This window comes from Dendrobium catenatum, unplaced genomic scaffold (assembly GCF_001605985.2).
Source record: "Dendrobium catenatum unplaced genomic scaffold, ASM160598v2 fragScaff_scaffold_1189, whole genome shotgun sequence".
Taxonomy (NCBI): domain Eukaryota; kingdom Viridiplantae; phylum Streptophyta; class Magnoliopsida; order Asparagales; family Orchidaceae; genus Dendrobium; species Dendrobium catenatum.
Window position 1 is genome coordinate 443,817 of NW_021319651.1, and position 21,032 is coordinate 464,848.

General features: G+C 35.4%; 1 protein-coding gene across 3 annotated transcripts; it reads left to right on the forward strand.

Moving 5' to 3' along the window:
- Positions 1–20,345, forward strand: LOC110107176 (60S ribosomal protein L30). 3 transcript variants are annotated; one of them, XM_020837362.2, is made up of 6 exons: positions 1–158; positions 249–354; positions 2,438–2,539; positions 2,797–2,865; positions 2,969–3,033; positions 20,081–20,345. In XM_020837362.2, the coding sequence occupies exons 1-5, from the start codon at positions 138–140 to the stop codon at positions 3,007–3,009; spliced, it is 339 nt and encodes a 112-aa protein (XP_020693021.1). In that variant the 5' UTR covers positions 1–137; the 3' UTR covers positions 3,010–3,033; positions 20,081–20,345. The 3 variants fall into 3 exon arrangements, with proteins under 3 accessions (XP_020693021.1, XP_020693022.1, XP_020693020.1); XM_020837363.2 differs by lacking the exon at positions 20,081–20,345 and adding an exon at positions 11,074–11,336; XM_020837361.2 differs by lacking the exon at positions 20,081–20,345 and having other exon boundaries at positions 2,969–3,280.
- The last annotated feature ends 687 nt before the right edge of the window (positions 20,346–21,032 follow it).

Consider the following 21,032-nt stretch of genomic DNA (forward strand, 5'->3'; position numbering starts at 1 on the left):
AGGGTATAATAGCCATATCATTTGCTACTTACAAATATTTTCATATAGACAATCTCCCTGACTTTAGGGTTTTTCGCCGCCAGCACTGGGATATTGGTTTCCTGCGTACCTTTCCCTTCTTACTTGGAACAGCAACAATGGCACCCACTAAGAAAACGGTAAAGTCATGAATTCATTTGGATCGTAATTGTTTTAATTCGGTTCTATCCCTTGATATCGATCATTCTCTGTTCTACTGTTGGTTATAGAAGAAAAGCACCGAGAGCATTAATAACAGGCTAGCTCTTGTGATGAAGAGCGGAAAGTACACTCTTGGCTACAAGACCGTTCTTAGATCCCTCAGGAACAATAAAGGTTGATGCTTTTGCCCTTTTTTATCCAATTTATTTTATCTTTTTCTGGTATCTGCTATTCGGTCTCTTGTTAGTTCTCTTTATACACTGAAGTGATGAATACTTGTACAATATTTCTTGTTTTTAAATGCAATTGCCTTACTTTGTTTTCCAAGTGTTAAAAACAACAATTATGTTCTTATATTGTTTCTTCATAGATTCTGGTTAAATTCAATATTTATTTTGTTTGGCTTATTACCTGATCACTACATTCTTTTGAATGAGCATTGTACTTATTTGTTGTGCATGTATTAAAAAACTTTAGGTTAACATTGGATTGCATTTTCAAGCCAACAAACTAAGTTTCTTGTAAAACTAAATTTGCCATCTCATGTACTTTGGTTGTCCTGTAACCTAGCTTATAATTTATTTCTAATTATTAAGTTATTCGCAAGAAGCCCTTTTTTCAGTAGTCATTAATTTGAAATTTTCATTTTAAAGATGCCATTGTGGTTAGAAACTACTACTACTACTAGTAGTGCACTTTAATATGCAAATGTGCTTTGAAAAAGTTCTTAAGCTATTGTTAAGTCAATTAAGCAAGGTTTTTCTTAATTTCTAACTGTAGAATGTTGCTTGTTGATATTTGAAGCTCACTTTATTGATCTTTTTGTTGTTTTATTCTCTTTTTTTTTGTTGAGATTTTGAATTTTTGATAGTTTGCATTCTTGAAATCTTCAAGCTTTTTTTTTTTTTTTGCTTAAGAGGGGTGCTCCAAATTTTTTTAATAATAAAGCTTATATCATGAATATGCAGAACATAATTTGAAGATTAAATAAAAAATTGTATACCTGGATTAGGAACCTGTAGCTTGAAAGGGCGACTATCCTGCAACAAAAATGCCATGAAATTGAATAGGAGTTCCCTTTATATTCATTACATGGATTACTAGAACTCTCCTTACTTAATAGGATTTATATTTGATATTTGAGAATATCGGCAATTGATGTATTAAAATCAATGAAGTTTATGTATCTCAAGTGTGGGGGGAATAAAACATAATGACTAGTAGTTAGATACATTTTTTGTATGTTTGAATTTGATTAATGATACAACTCCAAAAAATTCACAGTATCAACATAAATCTTGTGTAATATTTGAATTGAAAACTTTCAAAATTAAATTCATGATAATTCAAACTCCGATTTTGACAAACTAATTGTCAAACTGAACATCTCGGCAAGATGAACCTATCGATGCTACAAACGATTTGATTCCAATTGATCTCAATTCAATCACTTGAATTTTGTTTGAAAACTTTTGAACATGAATTCTTGGACCAAATGACTTCCAATTATATCATGCTTATAGTCAAATCGAGTTACTTGATGAGAAAAATCTAATGAGCCCAAGATCATTCAATTCTAACATCGTTAAGACATTAAAATATTTGATAAACGATATATAACTAAGGGATTAATATAGATCATACCGTGGAGTGCTTTGGATTTTAGTCAAATTTATCAAAATGCCTTCTAAAAATGTTATAAATAGGATATCATTCTTTACATAAGGGGAGGTTCAAAAGTTGAAAGAATTAAAGAACTCACTTGTATTTTTTTCTGATTATCAAAGCTGGTGAACACCACCAACAATCGTCACCACCATCGCCAGACTTTTTTTTAGTATTTAACTTGTTGTTGAGTTTTAATTATTTGCTTGTGGACACTAGACTTTTGCAATCCTTACAATAGAAATAAAAAAAAAGCACTCTAACTATTCCCATATTCTTCAATTGTGAAGGAGTTTTCTATCTTTTGCTAAAAAATGGATTATTGCAACTTGGCCAAGCTATGTAGTTTTTCTCTTTCTTAATTTTCACATAAAAAATTTCTAAGTTTCCTATAACTTTTTATGTGCATGTTAGATTTTTTTTCGCAAGTTTTTCTTTTAAAAATAAAAACAAAGTTATTTTTGAGAATCAATGTTGTAAAATTATTTTTAGGTCACAATCTTTTCAAAAAGGATAATTTTTTTAAAGCATCAATTCACTCCCATATTAGAGAGAATTGGCTTAATCTGTTTTGCATGTGTTTATTCTCTAGGCAAGTTGGTGATCATAGCAAACAACTGCCCTCCTCTTCGTAAATCTGAAATTGAGTACTATGCAATGTTGGGCAAGGTCGGAGTCCACCATTTTAACGGAAGTGAGTTTTACTGAACTCCTTTCTTCTGGATTATTGCATCATAATTATACAATGTAAATAGTGGCTATTATGGACTACTGATAAGGAATTGGGATAAACAAAAGAAGCATCGATAAAAATTATGTGAGAATAGATTTAACAGACTAATTAGTTGGAAGAAAACTTGTTGATCATAATGAACAATTCTTGTTACTCTATAGAAAACTATACAGTTTCAACTATTTCTATCATGTAACATCAAATTTACCCAAAAACAGATAATGTTGATTTGGGAACTGCTTGTGGCAAATATTTTCGGGTGTGCTGCCTTAGCATCATTGATCCAGGTTGGTATCCCTCTGTATGATAACACAATACGCGATTTTATATTGTATTATTTTTTTTTGGAGAGTTTATTTTTGGATTTTAAATTGCCCTGTGCCCCTTCAGGTGACTCTGACATCATCAAGAGCATACCTGGTGACCAGTGATCATGTGAAAGGAAAGCATTTAAGGTGATAATGAATTAGACTTTTTTTATAAAAAATTATGTTAGAAAGTAGTAAGAAAGTTGTCTCAAACGAAGCCTAAATAGAGCTCATGTTTTGGTATGATTTTTTGAGGATGTTAGACATTTGTTCTAGAGTAATTCTTAGAAAAATTTAGGATAATATTTAATGATTTTTGTGATAGAAAATAGAAATATTATCTTTGTAATTATTTATAGCTAGTGCATTGAAATATGTTGGTATATTTAGTATATTCCTAATGGAGATGCCAGTAATATAAATAGTTGTGATTTCTTTGAATATTATCAAGCAAAGTGAAAAATAAAATAAGCAGTCTCTATCATCAAAATATATTTTATCCGCTTAGTCTTGTTTAGTTTTAAAATCTTTCCTTTTCTAACAAAGTGGTGTTAGGGCCCAAAGGTTTCTTTTTATAGAATGATGAAAGATGGTATGGTATGGAATGGCAATAGGGTGGTCTAGCTGGTTTGCGGGTAGCGGGTTGGAATGAAAAATGCTAAATTTTGTTTAAAATTTCCGGATGTTTTTTTTTTAGTAATTATTTTTTGATGCATGTTTTACAAGTGAAAATCTTTTCGTTAGAAATTTGATGATTTCTGATGAAAAATTTCATCGAAAATCAACCATTTTGCTGTAGTGCATATTCCTAGTGTTTGATGAATCGGTGAGCGACTGTGTCTTTGAGAGGTGAATCAAAGATAGAAGTACGAGGCAAAGATAATGTTCTTATTTGCTTGAAATACGTGAATCATCAATTCATTTTCATTATTTATCTTGACCAAATATAAAGAGTAATATCTTAAATTTATGACAACTTTTGGAGAAATGATATGAGATGCACTTAAGAAAAAAATTCTTTTCCTTAAAATATAATACTGCCAACTTAATTGCTAAGGTGTTAATGCCAAAGAATAGAATTTTCTTATTAACTATTCAAAATGATATTGCTAAGTATTTTAAAGCTTGTTATAATGTTGTTTCTTGGTTTTTACATATTCAGTTTGGGCATCTTAATTTCATAGGACTTGACTTGAGTTGCTTTCTAAGAAGAATATCATAATTGGACTATTTTGCTTCAGACGCCCTTATCAATTATAGGAAACATGTCTATTCGGGAAGCATTTTAGGGAAAGCTTTCTAACTAAGTTAAGTTTAAGAACTCTAAAGCTACTTAAGCTCATGCATACATATGCTTGTGCTCTAATAATGCTAAGCTCGGTAAGAGTAATTATTTCCATGTCTCCATAGCTTTTTTTTTTTCATGAAAAATATGAGTGCATTTTTGAAGCAAAAATCAGTGGTTTTTGGAATATTTAAAAAATTTTAGGAAACCATGAAGAATGAAAGTGGGCTTAAGAATAAAGCTATACGATCTTATCAAGGAGGAGAATTCGCTTGAAAAAATTTCAAGAATTTTGAGAAGCTAACGAAACACTTTAATCTCTAATTTCTCAGAGATTCCTTTAGTAAAGTAGAGTAGCAAAAATGAAGAATGGAACAATCCTTCACATAGCAAGGAGCATGCTTAAAAGCAAGAGATTGTCAAAAGAATTTTGGGTTGAAGCAGATGCAAATACAGTTTGTTTGACCAGCTAATCACAAACAAAAAGTTTATAGAGAAAGACATCACAAGAACTATGGAGCGGAAGGAAGCCTAACGAGTATCATATAAAAGATTTTGGAAGTATAGCTCATGTGTATGTGCCGAACAAGAGAAGAAGTTGCTAGATGACAAGATTTAGATGTTCATTTTCATTGTTTATGACCCAAACTGAAAAGACTACAAGCTATTACAATTCAAATACTAGGAAGACAATCATTAGACTACATGTCATATTTGATGAAGGATGTGACTCGGGATCACAGGATGAAAACTACAACTTTGAAGAAGAAGAAGATTACATGAAGTAAATTAGGATAAAACAAGTAAGAGAGGAACTTATTGGTGTGAAACCTACAACAGAAGCCTTCATGAGAACACAACTGCTGAAGACCTAAACAAGAAGAACAATGCATTGGCAATAGAATATAAAAGTATTGTGTATATTTTCCTCTGTTTGCATCGTTTGTGGAGGTCTGCTGCCTATTTGATGTGAAACAAACATGCAATGGAGGAGTTACTTTAAGAAATTAAAGAGATCCATTGGAACTTAATAACCCAAAATAAAACTATCATTTATAATAAACTATTACAAGAGAAGGACCATATAAATAGGCCTCACAATGATAAATAAAAAGCAAAAGACTAAAATGCCCCTTGGGCTACAATAGCGACCAAATACCCATAAGGGCAAAACGGAAAAACATAAAATAAAAATAAACTACTACATAAAATAATGAAAATACAACTCATGCTCGTAACCATCGATCTCCGGCGTCGAAAATGCTGACGATGTCCTCATCACTATTTGTAGTTGGAATTGGGCGTGACTAATTTAGTGGGGACTTCATCAAGTATTGTTAGATATTGATCCGTGAGTGCAGCCGCCGATTTGTTAGAGCATTTAAGTAGAATGACATTATCGTACAAGTGGTTAATTAGGTGCTTTTGTATAAATAATGGCAAATGGACACTTCCCTGTAGAGCGATTGGGCATTCAGTTATATGCAAACTCAACTTGGTAGAGAGAATTCTCTCATTGTTTTGGATGATTCTGAGCCATGCTACTTAGTGTTTGATTAACAACTACTGTTTGGCCATCGGATTGAGGATGATTAGCGGAGCTCAGATTAATTGCTGTGCGAAGGCGGTTCTAGAGTTCTCACCAAAAGTGGCTAACAAATTTTACATCACGGTCAAAAGTAATACTACAAGGGAGATCGTGTAGTTGAACGACATTAAGAATAATCGTGCAATATTGACATCATCAAAGATCTTCTTGCAAGCGATAAAGTGCACCATCTTTGAAAACAGGTCGACTACTACCATGATAGAGTCAACGCCCTTTTGGGTCTGTGGTAAGCCACTACAAAGTCAATACTAATATTTTCGCAAATAAAGTCAGGAATGGGTAAGGGAGTGTAAAGTCCCACATTCTGCTTAGTTCCTTTGAATTCTTGACACAGCGCACCGCTCCATGAATCACGATGCATCTCTATGTAGTTTAGGCAAAAAAAAAAAAAAAAGGCGGCTTCAGCTGAAGGTTCGTCTTCTCACGATGAAGATGGGCTACAAGACATCCAATGTGATCCTCCTTTATAAGCTGCTGTCTATAGGAGGAATCGGGTATACACATAGCATTTCCCTTGAAGAGGAAGCCACAATGAACAGAGAAATATGATATTGGTTGCATCGAGGCACACTAGGTCCAAATCGAGGTACACTAAGACCATTGAAACTTCTGACATCAAACAGGGTTTGAGGAATCTGCCAGTCCCGAATTGCAACAATTTTATTTGGGTTGGTGGTCACACCCTCCGTCTGCACAGTGAAGCCTAAGAAATATGCTTGGGTCATGGAAATTTCACATTTAAAAATATTTAGATATAGCTTATGTGTCCGTAGAGTTTGCAATACCAAGGTAAGATGTTTCAAATGCTCCGAAAAAGATTTATTATAAATCAAAATATCATCAAAGTAAACGACACAAAATTGATTGAGATAATCTTTGAGTACCTCGTTCATCAAGTGCATGAAGGTGGCGGGGTATTACACAACTTGAACGTCATTACCCACCATTTGAATAGACCTTTGTGGGTTTTGAACGCAGTTTTCTACTCATCGCCGGGCCAAATGCGGATATGGTGGTATCCACTACGAAGGTCAAGCTTGGAAAAGAATTATGAACCGGAGAGCTTGTCTTGCAGATCTTCAATTTGAAGCATAGGGAACCAGAACTTGGTTGTAATTTTTTTATAGCCCTACTATTAATGCACATCCGCCATTTGTTATCTTTTTTTTGAAACTATTAGTGACGGGACGACACAAGGGCTGAGGCTTGGCTGAATCAGTTTTTGTCTCAATGAGACTTCCACCATCTCCTAAAGGATTTTTTGTTCCTTTGAACTCATTTTATTGTGCAAAAAATTGGGCAAATTTTCTCCTAGGGTTAAATCAATTTGGTTCTGAATCATCCTCATGGGCGGAAGCTCTCGTGGGAGCTCATTAGGCATAAGATCTTTAAACTCTTGAAGCAGCTCTTGCACTTGCGGAGAAGTCGGTCCCTGATTGTTGCTAAGGGGGTTCTCCATTACTACTAATGCATAAACACAATTGTTGTTCTTATCGGCAAGCAAGGTTTATCCCGAAACAATACTAAGGACAGCTTTGTCCTTGTTTTGATTTTCAATGGCTCCAGTTATATGTTCGGTAGTAGCTGAAGTCTCCTTCCCTTCTAGAAGAAAGAGTATGTGTTTTGGCGGCAGTCATATATGGCCCTATTGGCATATTGCCATGGGCGACCCAAAATAATATGACAGACATCAATGTCAAGGACGTCATAGAGAACTTCGCAAGTGTATTGTTTCCCTATAGAGATGTTAATTCTGCACATGTCACCAAAATGCCCATCCCCTTCTTGACCCATGTGGGCTCCGAAAATTCGGCCCCGGCCTCCGCGCGCTCTTCTTCTTATTTCGGCGAGGGAGTTTTAACGGACTAAGTTCCGGGGTAAATTTTGGAAGGCAGATGGGTTTGTAGATAAGACACTACCCAGAGATTTCGCCCTCATTTTGCGAGGACTTTATGATCTGAGTTCTGGTTTCCTATAGGCGCAAGCCCCTATAGTTAATTACCCCTCCCGATTACGAGAGAGAACTTTCGATTAAGGCTAGTCATCGATCAGATACGTAGAGATACGAGTTATCTGGCATATAGTAGCAGCAATAGGTTTAGGTATTTGAAAATTGGGTTTTGATTTGGGTACTTGAGAACTGGATTTGGATTTGGGAATTTGGAGAATTTGATATTTAAAGTAGAAATTTCACCATCTCTCACTTAAAGCGGATGGTGGGGGAATGGATGATGGACCCGATCAAGATCCCATGGTTCCGTCGTCCCGGGCCATCTTATTTGGTCCAAATCTTTGTTCTTTTGAGTTCAAAACAGGTCCGAGTGTAGTAGTATTTCACCCGAAATTTCGGCAGCCTCCCGGCGTCTCCCCCGTTTAGGGGAAAAACTACGAGAAAACTGGGCCTTCCCACCACAGCCAATAAAGGCGTGCATGGTAGGTGCCCTCTTTCGAGGACACCTCGGCCGTGATTTTTTCATCCCACCACGGCCAATAAAGGCGTGCATGGGGTCTTTGACGGTACCTGTTACAAGAAGAGCAGTTGCTTTCCCCCCGCCCGGGGGTACTTATAAATGATTCCGGCCGCGCAAAGAAAAGGGTACACCAAGCTCACCTGACCTCGCCGTGTGCGTCAAACCGGTTTCCCTCCTACCACGGCCACCAAAGGCGTGCTTAGGTGGTTTGCCGGTCCGACACGCATGTCGAGACAGGATGGCGTGGGTCGCTCGCTTACCTCAACACAGATGTCGTGCCGGTTGCCCCTCCTACCACGCTCAATAAAGGCGTGCATAGGTAGACCGCCGGCCCGACACGTTAGTCGAGATAAGAGGGCGAAGGTTGCTCGTTTAGCTCAACACAGGTGTCGTACCGGTTGCCCCTCCTACCACGCTCAATAAAGGCGTGCATAGGTAGACCGCCGGCCCGACACGTTAGTCGAGATAAAAGAGCGGAGGTTGCTCGCTCACCTTATCGTAGGTGTCGCGCCAGTTGCCCTTCCCACCACGCTAAGAAAAGCGTGCATGGGTAGACCACTGACTCGCCACGCATGACGAGGTAAGAAAGCATGGGAGGCGACTGTCCGCCTCGTCGTAGGCGTCGGACCGGGGTCCCATCCCACCACGCGCAATAAAGGCGTGTATAGGCGGTTTTCCGGTCCGTCGTACACATCGAGGACGGAAGCCTGAGTTTGGAGGTTATACCTTTGGGGCCGGCGGCTGGTGGGCCGGCGATGGAGTTGGCTCGGGGACCGAAGCAAGGAGCGAGTTTATAATTGATCATTATTATAATTAACTAATTAAAATTAATTATAACTAAATTTAATTAATTAAAATTAGTACACAATTAATTATTATAATTACCATTTAATTAATCATGTAATGATTAATTCATAATAATTATAATTATTAATTAAATGTAATTAAATTTTAATTAACTATCATTAATTTATAATTAAAGTTAATTAGTAATAATAATAATAATAATTATAATAATTATAATTATATCAAAATAGAGTAAAATAGATCTCTCCCTCTCCCTCTCTCTTTCTGCTTAAGGGATCCGACCAGAGAAGCGCGCGGAAGGGAGATCGTTACCTACACAGTGAGACGGCGCCCGTAGTTGCTTCGATCAAAATGTTGCAACTTCCGATCTCGACAAGAAGGGAAAGCCGTCGAAGGAGCGCAGTCGAACAGCCAGAGGGAGCCGGAGGAGGCGACGGCTTGGACAAGAGGTAGGGAGATCTACCTCTTCTTCTCTTTCTTTCTCTCTCTCTCTTTCTTTGGATCCGGCCGAAGAAGCGTGAAATGGAGAAGGTTATCTCCACAGCAAGGGGGCTCCTGTTCTTGCTTCCGACCAAAGTGTCGCAACTTCCTATCCGACGGGAAGGAGTCGTCGAAGGTGGAAGTCGGTCGGAGGGGGAGTTCCGATCCAACAGAAGGGAAAGTCGTCGGGGAAGAGTTGGAGCGGGAGAAGAGAGCTCGGGAGCCAGGGAGATCAGAGAATGAGGGGCGGAGAGAGCCAGAGAGCGAAGAGAGAGTCAGAGGGAGCGCGACTTCGTTTCTTCGGCCCTTTATCTACGCGATCGAGTCGTGTCGACGACGTGCAAGGATGCGACTTCGGTCGTGGCTGCGACGTGCGAACGACGTGGGTACGCAGAGAGCAGGTGAGGATTTGATTTTTCATTTTTTTTACTTTCTTTTTTTTTTTGTTTGGATACGGGAAGGGTCAACAACCCAGTTGATCTTATACAGTTGAGGATTTTTATTGGTTTTTAGTTGTAAAGCATGCACTAGAGAATGCGATACAACATTCTCATTGCAGCCATTATATATGAGCAATTCACACACCTCCTTAATAGTGCAACCAGTGCAAAAGATTGCATTTTTTTGGGACATAGTAGGTTGGTGTGGGGCTAGCAATAATCGTTCTAGGATACAAACTACAGGCTCACTTTCATAGGCCATAAGATCTTCGGCCTCAATTTCGGTATCTTCTACTAAGACTCCTAACACATTTTTTGGTTCACCCTCTGCAAGTTGAAGTTGTGGTCTAGTTGGACACTCATTAGACTTGTGCCCCAATTGGAAACAATGAAAATAATTTAAATTTGTAGATCTGGCTTACGAGTTCTCCCTATGAGGTGGACGAGGCTTCGACAACACTTTTAGATCGATCCTAGGGGTTGTGTGTGAACTTGTAGGTGGCGCTGCTTGTGAAGCTTTATTATGGATTGCTACATTCCGAGACTCACTAAATTGATCTGAATGCTATCGCCTGTTTGAGAAGCTTTTGGAATGTCTCAACAATTGAGTTTCTGCTTTGAGGCAGAAGTTAACCGTCTGAGAAAGTGTCCAAACAGGGATAAATTCTAGCTTATCCTGTATTGGATCCCTCAATCAGCCTATATAGCGAGCAAACAGTTGATTTTCAGATTCATTGAGGTTGTTACGAGCACTTAATATATAGAATTAATTTCTCGATGTACTCATTGAGATTCCCTTGAGATATTCGCTAGGGAGGCCCACAAAGCTTCTTGACTCCAATCTTCATCAAGAGCTGCTTGTCGGCTACTCTCGGCCACCCGAGTGCTTGTCCCAGATTCGGCTCTGATAACAGCTGTTGTGAAACCTGCAACAGAAGCCTTTCCGAGAATACAACAACCGAAGACCTAAACAAGAAGAAGAATGCACAAGGCAAATAGAACAGAAATTTATTGTGTATATTTTCCTTTGTTTCTTTTCAGTAAGTATTTATATATATGTATGTTGTAAAATAGCTAACAGAATGTATTGACTAGGATAATACTACTGCAAATAACGGAAAAAAAGAGCAGTGAGGATGATTGAGGGAGGCCTGGAGACGAGCTGCATGATGACATTCAATTATATGCTACCTTAGGTTGTTCCACACACCGCATCACTTACTATCCCTCTAGTAACATCATCTATAACTATTCTACATTACTTTTCTTGATATTGGTATCTTAATGATCAATCTGCCAATATTATCTTTTATGAACAAAGGATTTTCTATTAAATAAATATAATATACATTCTCTTAGGTTGCTTTTAAGTTAAAGATAATACTCTGCATATTTGGCACAAAATAAAGATTGAAAATGAGTTAATGTTTCTCATTCTTCAAGCGGATAAGAATTTCATATTTTATCTTTTTCTTCTATTTTTGATTCATCTTATAAAGAAGCATTGTTGCTCATCAATTTGTTAAATTATATAAACTTGTATTTTTCCACACATATGGTTACTTGCATCAATGCCTAGGTATCATATTTTATCTTCTTTTATTTTCCTTGTATGATAGTAGTAAGAGGCTATCTTCTTCTCTTCTTTTTTTCTGTTTCTATGTAGTTGGTTTTTTATATATTTTATTTTTGAGTACTCTGTATTCTTTAATATAATGCTCAAAGTTTTTATAGTTGTAGCATTTAACTTGTGATTAATCATAACTAAAATTTGAACATCCTCAATCACATTATCATGTTAAGCTTTCTCCTCATTCATAATTAGTGAAATCCTTTTCTCGATTGTTAGCACAATTCATCCTTATCTACGGCCTCATCCACATTGGCTTCTATTATTGTTATTGAAACATTATCTTTTTTAGTTGGTTGGTTTGTTGCAGATCCATATTGAGTTATTTGGTAATTACTTCATTTTTGATTTTCTTTTCTTCATTGGTTTGCAATAAACCCAAGAATTGCTATATTATTTTGTCTCACAGATACTTAGTCTATTTGATGATTGTAGTGATAATATCAAATCTTGATTCTAATAATCAAAGGATCTTTTCAATGATAGAAACATATTCTAACTTCTCACTAGGGTTGTAAACAAACTCATCCATGTTGCGTATGTGTTTGCTCATGTTTGAGCTCATTCATCAAGGGCTTGTTCGAGTTCGATTCGAGCTTTTTCGTTTATGTTTGGGATTGGTTCATTTAAAATGAAGGATGTTCAAGTTTGATTTGTGTTCGGTTTATGATCAGTTCATTCTATTCTTATTGAGTTTTAAACAATCGGCTCGATTAAATTAATAAATGAGCATCATCAATCTATTAACCAAAAAGCCTAATCAAGATTTTCATTTAGCTTAATGAAAACTAATATCAAGCTCATAAACGAACATGCTTATCAAGCCTATAAATGAGCAAGCTTATCAAGCTAAACGAGCAAGCTTATCGAGCCTATAAATGAGCAAGCTTATTGAGCCCGTAAACAAGCAAGCTTATCAAGCTTATAAACAAGTATTTTGTCAAGCTCATAAATGATACTTTTTTTACGAATGATCTTCTTAATGAACATTGAAAACACATAATTAGCAATGCTATTTTTATAGACATTTTGTGCAACAATGAAACGTAATAAATCCAGAGAAAAATATAAAGCAATTTTTGCAGTTGATAAAATGCTATCCACTTTATCAATTAGTAACATTGTTTCATAGACATTTTATTCAAAGGAAATTAGAAAGATCAATCATCGACTATTCACCCCGATACTATAGATAAAATTAATACAATGTTTATCAAAAAAATAGAAAACAGATTAGCATTGTCAGAGTGCTTATATGTAGCAAAAAATACATGAAGATTAACATTTAAGCTGCTAAGAGGAATATTCTTCATAGTAAAGTGACCGCCTTCGTTTCTTCCTTACTTTGCAAAATATAATAGATAGATGGAGTAATTTTAAAATTACATGGAAAACATTGAAGTGTTTAAAATTGTAAACCTTATCTTAATTTTTCTTTTTATCCCATAGAAATTACCGTATCAATCACTATCACATACTAAATATTATATTATCTCTTTCCCCAAAAATGATCTCCAATTATCAATCAGACAATCACTCTACCACATACACTAAATGTAGTTGCTGAGGATACAAATGTTATTGGAATTGAAAGAATATCACAGGCTATCCTAGATATCATACGATATTCTAGGTTGTTTGCCTTCCATCATTTCAAATAATCGAATTAAACCATTGCATTCTCCTCAAAAAAAAAAAAAAAAAAAAGATGACAAAGGATGAGAAATTCGATGGAAGAAGCCGCATCGATAGATTCCTTTAGAGCGGCTCAATCGGAACAAGGGCTCCCAACACCAGCACAGACTCCCACGGAACTCGACGAGTTTTCCTTCCCGTTGAGCATCAGCGAATTTCCTGATAAAGGAGAAAAGTACGAGACAAATCGTTGGAGGCGAAAAAGCGGAGAAGAATAAAAATGTGGATTGACGGATCGTTGGGGCAGCGGAACGAAGATGGCATTTACGACATTTTTTGCGGTGGAAATTGCGGAAAGCAGCCACCGCAGGAGGCACTGAGAGGTCGCAGAAAGCAGCCACGGCCCGCAGAAATTTTTCGGACTCGGCTCTGCCGCAATGCCCCAAACGAACATTTACCAATTTTTTATAAAGCAAAGCAGCCATGAAGCAGTCCCAAACGGACCCTAAATGTGGTTGCTGAGGATACAAATGTTATTGGAATTGAAAGAATATCACAGGCTATCCTAGATATCTTACGATATTCTAGGTTGTTTGCCTTCCATCATTTCAAATAATCGAATTAAACCATTGCATTCTTCTCAAAACAAAAAAAAAAAAAAAAAAAAAAAAAAAAAAAAAAAAAAAAAAAAAAAAAACATCTAAGTACACATTTATCTCAGACTTCACTGTGTGAATGGTGTAATCTATTCTAGTGTAAGTTTCATATTTCTTCTTCCCTTATATTGGCCTTCCTTGGGCAGTAGAAGCAATAAGGAAACTATTAGACACTCCTGTTTCACTTGAAACCTTCTCAATATATGTGCTTATGCAATCTTCTTCATATTCATTGTACAGTTCATACAAGCTATTTGTGCACATTGATGTGCATCTGTGTTATCTCTTCAGTGTATATAGAATTAAAAGCGAAGTGTATCATCACTTAGTTTTACTATAGTAAATTTCGGCCATATTGAAGATGTCTTTCTTATTGTTTTTGCAAAGGGATTTTCATATTAATCATCTTCAACTATTACTATTGGGCTTGATGATGACCCTATATTGAATTGACTATCACAAATTAGTAGTTGTGGAAAATTGGATATCGTCCCTATCGAATGAAGCTGTTGTGGCGAATTTTTTATTATACCTTTAAAATAAATTAATTGATAAACATTGTTCTCTCAATTTTAAGCTTGAATGTCTCATGTAGTAGCAAGTATCAAGTGACAATAAAAATAACTGAAAATTATTTAACGAGAAGGGACATCCTAGCTTTTACATTCTTAAAAAAAAATTCAAAATATCTCAAAATTCATTCAGTAGATATTATTTTAAAAAAAGAAAGAAAAAAAAAAAAGAAGAGAAACGGCTTAATACATTTGAATAAAACGCCAGTTAAAAGGACAGCATATAGAAATTAACAAAAAGCAAAAAATAAAAATAAAACATAGTATTCCGGAGAATTAAGACCCTTGCAGACAAAATAAAAAAGAGTTCAAAGGTTCTCATGCTGTAACAAAAAAATTTAAATACTTACAAATACTATTCTACGTACTCCACAGCCAAGTGGCAGGAGTTTAAAGGATTTGAAACTTAAAAAGCCATGCTACTTCAAGGGTTTTTTTTTTTTTGGAAAACAAAACATTCTTTTCAAATCAAAATAACCAACCTTACAACCAAGGAAAAACAGGCAAAACCAAAGGGGAAATACAAGGGGAAATACAATAGAACGTGAGCTCAGCAAGTGGTTAAAGCTTCCAGCGTCACTGACACCTCGCCAGCACCGTCCAAGGTGGATACAGCGACGGACACGAACCAACTCGAAAAAACACATCAATGGTTGCCACCAGCTTGGCATTAGTGGCGCGAGCCCAAACCCATGATTGCTCGAAACCCCAGCATCCAACACAACGATCAGCAAACCGAAGCAAAACAAAACCAGTGGGCAATCCAATAAATAAGAAACTATCTCCTGCGTCGGCCCCTACCACGGCCACGAGCTCTTCCCCGAAGGCCAACAATGGCAGAATTTCTAATATTAACAAGAGAAAAATCATTTCATGGGTCCGAGCCCCCACAAAAATCCGTCAGAGCCAAATCACCACCATCAGAAAATTCGGATTTAGGATCACCATCTAACGATTCCAACCAATTCACATGATTCTTAATATCCATACCAGAGCTATCGCCTAAAGTAGAGCCTAAGTTGCGCGAATCGACCAAAGTGATAAGTACCTCCGTAAACCTGTTTACCACCGAATTACCATCCTGAGGCACAGCCATACCCAGACCAGGGCCCGAATCCACAGAAGGACCCACAACTAGAGATCCCGAAATTTTTCCAGGCACACACACAGTACTGGCAGGTGGAAAAGTCGGAGGAAAGAAGGGAACAACATTAGGAGATAACCAAAAATTAACAGCCTCATTGCTAACACCACACTGATCCTTTCAATACTATCCCTATCCTTTAGAACCTGAGCTGAGACCGTCACAGGAGAGACGTCAGATGAGACGAGATCAACATCAACCCGATTCTCATTTACAGCCTTAGCCTCCGAAACCATCCCTACATTAACAACCTGACATTCATCGACAACCTGGATGGGTAAAGGCTGAGACACCACCTCAGCAACAGGGGAAGCCGACGCTAACACGACATTGGGCAGAACAGGACCACAACTTACAGGTAAAACCACAACATTATCAACCTCACACTCCACATCCAAAAGAGACGTAACAATTGCAGCATCTCCAACTGGAAGATTCACGATTGAGGTGGGGGGACGTACATCGAGAACAGGGCTTAACAGCCCGTACCCACACAATTTCCCTGGGAAATGCCAATACACACAGCTAGCAACCAATATTTGGAAAATCTCTTAAAAATACCATCCATGAAACAATAGAAACCTAATTGATTCTGTTACCTAATACCCAAATTTGTTGGCATATGAGTGACAATTCAAGTTCTTTCTAAAATTTCAGCCAAGCAAATGATGGCCAAATACACTAAAGCTAGCACCACAATTTAGGAAATCTTCAAAACAACCTACTTAACATTAACCTACATGATTCTGAACCTAACCAAATCTTTGTGTTGGATGATTGAGTTTTTAGTAATATCAAGCTCTTTCTAAAATGCGAGCTCATATTGGATGGGCCAATAGGCTTAACGCATACCAAAATTTAGGAAATCTTAAAAAACAACACTCTTTGAACTGAATAATCACCTAATGATTTCTGAACTCTTACCTACCTAGAATTTGTTGGGATATGATTAGTAATATCAAGCTCTTTCTAAAATCGCCGAGCAATGTAATATGGGTGGGGATCGCACAAGCGTCACACTTTATCATTTATTCCAAAGCTTTATCCAAATAATCCGCCCAGACCAGACAAATTCCTGGGAGAGAATAAAAATGGGGCGAAGGTCGAAGGACGAAAACGAATTCCAACCGTGGAATAAGACCGATTGCACGAGGATTTCTACCTACAACTTACTTCAATGTCCTCAAATGTTCCGAACAACGAATAGATTGCTCTTAAGTGTAAGTTCTTCAATGAAATAGTTGAAGACGAGATTAAAGAACTGACGGTAAGACTAATAACTCACGATATGTAATAATCTGTCTCTAAAGAAGTAATAGTAATCAGTATAGTCCCAAATTTAATAGATAACAGAGATGTGTGAGAAGGATTTTCCAAAACTTGTTCACCGACCACTTCACCATTTCAGCTTTAAGTTAGAAAACATAATTCCGCAAAATACAAACTCGTTTGTATTTCCTATTAGAGGGATGGAACGCGCATGGGACGTGAAAAAGATAAAGCCCGGGATTCGTCTGTGTCAATTTATCGACGCTCAATCTCATTGCGTCACCGCTTGTGTCAAATATAGAGAGCTCCCCAAAACCCAAAATATATAGCTCCCAGAGGCAAACCAAGATCATGTAGTGATAATTAAAGAAATAATCTGTTCTCTGCCACATAAGAAGAGTAGCGCGCCAGAGAGAAACCCTCCGCCGACGGGGGAAGGAAACTGCTAGTAGCAGACGCGTAAAGGCGTATGTATAGAGTAAGCATAAACTAACTGTCTTCACGGAATCATAAGACTTCTAAGGTTTTATTTCATCAAATAAAATTGATGAAAATACATAAATTGGAAATATACAAGGTCATATAAACTACAGCAGATATTTTAAATTTAAAAAAACACTTTATTATAAGTCATTTATAGATCTAAATCATAAAATTGAATCTTTGTCTAGAAATTATATATAGTAATATATATATATAATATATAATAAATATATATTATAATAATATATATAAATAAAGATATATAGATATATATATATATAAATATTATCATTGTTTCTCTTTAATTTCTCCTTCTTAATAATGAGCAATCGCGTGCATTAATGTGATAGAGAATATAGGAATGAAAAAATGATTTTTGTAGAGTTTATATTCAAATCATAAGATTCATATTTATTTGTATTATTTAATATTTTTTTAAAGATATACTAGTTAAGAAAGATTGAAAATAGAACTAAAAAGACTGAATTAAAAACTATTAGAAATCTATTATTTATTATTTAAGTGTAAAAAGAATATGACCTCTTAAGTAGAATACAATAATGAAATAATATTCATATTGACCAACCCCACTATTAGGATAAAGATTATTATTTATTTGTCTAGTGCTAAAATCGTCGAATATTTATTTATGGGCATTTAGTGTTAAATTAATTATATAAATATATATCATATATATAATTTTATGTAAGTTATATTAGTAATAGTTTAATATGATTTATCTGCGATTTTAATTTTTTATATATAAATTAAATAAAATTTACAAATTTATGTTAATGAAATTATTGATACAATAAATATTTCATAATTAAGACAATTAACGTTGTTACCTTACTTTTTTTATCTCGTTAATTTTTAGCTGTCTGTACACTATAGTAAAAAAATTTAAGAAATGTATTTCTAAGTTTCATAATATTAATATTCCTTTAAACTAAAGCACAATCGAGCATATGGTTTTGTTAATGTTATATAATGCACTTGAAAGAGGCTATAAAAGGTAGGAGAAGATGTTCGTTTTGTACATAACTCTTCCTGCTTTGCGTTTGTCTCAACTCTTTGTGATCATCTTCTAAACATGGAGTTCTTCTGTAAATGGGATTCCATTACACTCGTCCTTGGGCTTATTGTTCTTTGACCCAACCTCTTGGGTAAATTAATTAGCCCTCTGCTTCTTTCCATTTTCGTCTCTCTTCTGTCCTCTCTCTCTCTCTCTCTCTCTCTCTCTCTCTCCCAACATTTGTTATATATCACTATCCAAAAATAGGATTATAGTAGCACAAAATTTGAACTTTCATGTCTATTTTACCCATCACAAATTTTCTTGCAACGTTTTTAAAATTGCTGCACACCTGCTGTGATTGTAATCGCTGCAACGATTTTACGCAGTGGTTTCATAACTGTTGGGGAAGACATAGAAGTGCTAGTTATGATGTAACTCATTTTTTTCTAGTTTTTTGTCAATATTATTTTATTTTTGACATCTTTTCACAGTTCAACAATTATATCAAAAAATGAATTTTTTTTTGGTCTGCTTTAATCATCATCACTAATTAGAATAAAGAGGGAGATCCTTATGTTAAAGAGTAAAAGTATAAGAAATACTAAATTTCTCTTTTGGATTGTTATCATCTATAACTTTTGGCATTCATATAATAAATTCAAGATATGTAAACATATCACCTTCTAAAACCAATACGTAATAAATAATAATTATTAATTTCACATCCACTTCAATTACTTATCATATGCTTAGTATTTGATATATAAATTCAGTAATATTTTTAATTAAAAATAGAGATTAAGTCTTTAAAGAACCTTCAAATCACTAAAAATATAGTCGTTGAAATAAAATTCACGAGCCAATAGTTCTGCCTATCACAATGAAAAGCAAGAAAAATAAAATAGAAAAAGCAAGAAAACCAAATGAAAAAAATGCTAAAAGAAGCAGCATGAAGATTCATAGCTCCAGACTTGAAACCAAACGAACAACAACCATCAAACCTGCCAAAATCCTTCAAAGACAACCTACAAAAAGAATGGAAGACAAGCAACCCAAGAACCAACAACCCAATAGCCACCAACAGAACAAACACCCGCAACCAAAAAACCCTCAAAGCACTCACAAGAACTAGAAAAGGAGAAAGGACCAAGGAGACAAAAAAAAATCAACAACACTCACCGACCCAACCAAAAGATCACACAAACCAAAATCAACAACGGGGTCGTTCGAATTTAAAGCCAATTGGGCTAACAAAGCTTCATTATAAAGATAAAAGGAACGTTTTGGATGTATATATATATATCTTTATTCTTTTATATAGAAATTATATATTTTCACACTATTTTATTTAAATATATCTTTCAATCATGAAATATTCAATAGATGAATCAATAGTAATATAATGAGAATAACTACAATTTTTTAAGATGATCAAGCGAAGGATTTTGAATAGAAATGCACATTCTCTATTAAATTCATTCTTCCATCCTTATAAATATCATAAGTTCAATAATATTTCATGCTTGCGTTGTATTTGATAGACAATCATTTTTATTGGGAAATAAACGTCATCATATAAACTTTTGCTTCTATTTGATGATGAAGAATTCTGATGTTAATTAGAATTTCCTTTAGGCGTGCATATTTGTTTATGTTGATATCTTTTGCTTTTATTTGATGATGAACAAATGACAGGAAATTCACAAGATTTGGGCTGTAACCATGATACAATAATTATGTTTGGATGCGCCGAAGATCTGTGCGAAGCCAAATGTAAAGATATATTTGGTGATTTATATTATACTTCTAGTCATTGTATAAAGACATGGTTATGCCGATGTGTAAGCTGTAGTTAAGTCTTAATAACTTATCCTACAACGATTGTTATAATGTTTGTTTATGTGATGTTCTCATGTGTTGTGTGATGGATATTTCTATGTGTGTGCAATGAAATGCTTTCCTTGTTTGTGTTCTTAATAATTTTCACAAAATATCATATTATGTAATGTGTTTTGTGATTATGTCATGTTGTTCTAAAAAAAATAAAGAGAAAGTAAAAAAAGTTGTTGGTGATGATCAAATGATTCTAGTTGCTCCTCTACTTAGAAATTAAATTAAATGTTAATGATTAGCAATTGGGCTTCTTGTGAAGTGTCACCATCTTTTTCCAAGTAAATAAATTTGGCCTTTTACTTTATCTCGATAAACTTATTATTGATAGAACTTCTTATGACTAAGGTTTCGTTTGGGACAGCTTTTTTTCTGCTTCCTAAAGCGACTTTTTAGTAAAAAAAGAAAATTTTTATACTAAAAAGTTGCTTTGAGAAGTAATAAGAAAGCCGTCCCAAACGAAACCTAAGTCAGTAAAAATAGCATTGAAGCTAGCTAATTACTTAGCCAAATTATCTAGGCTTTCTTTTAATGTCGTGGAGCATGCAAATGTCCTTCAGCACTCCGTCGCTCATAGGATAACAATTGTTAAGTGTTAGAGTACATAGCTTAAATATTATAATGGTTACTTTACACGTGTAATTACCTCATTGGTCTTTTATTTTAGACTATTATCTAAGTCTATATATAGGGCGTCTGTACTCTTACTTTAACATCAATATACATTTCTTCTTCTTTAATTCCATCTTGTATCTTG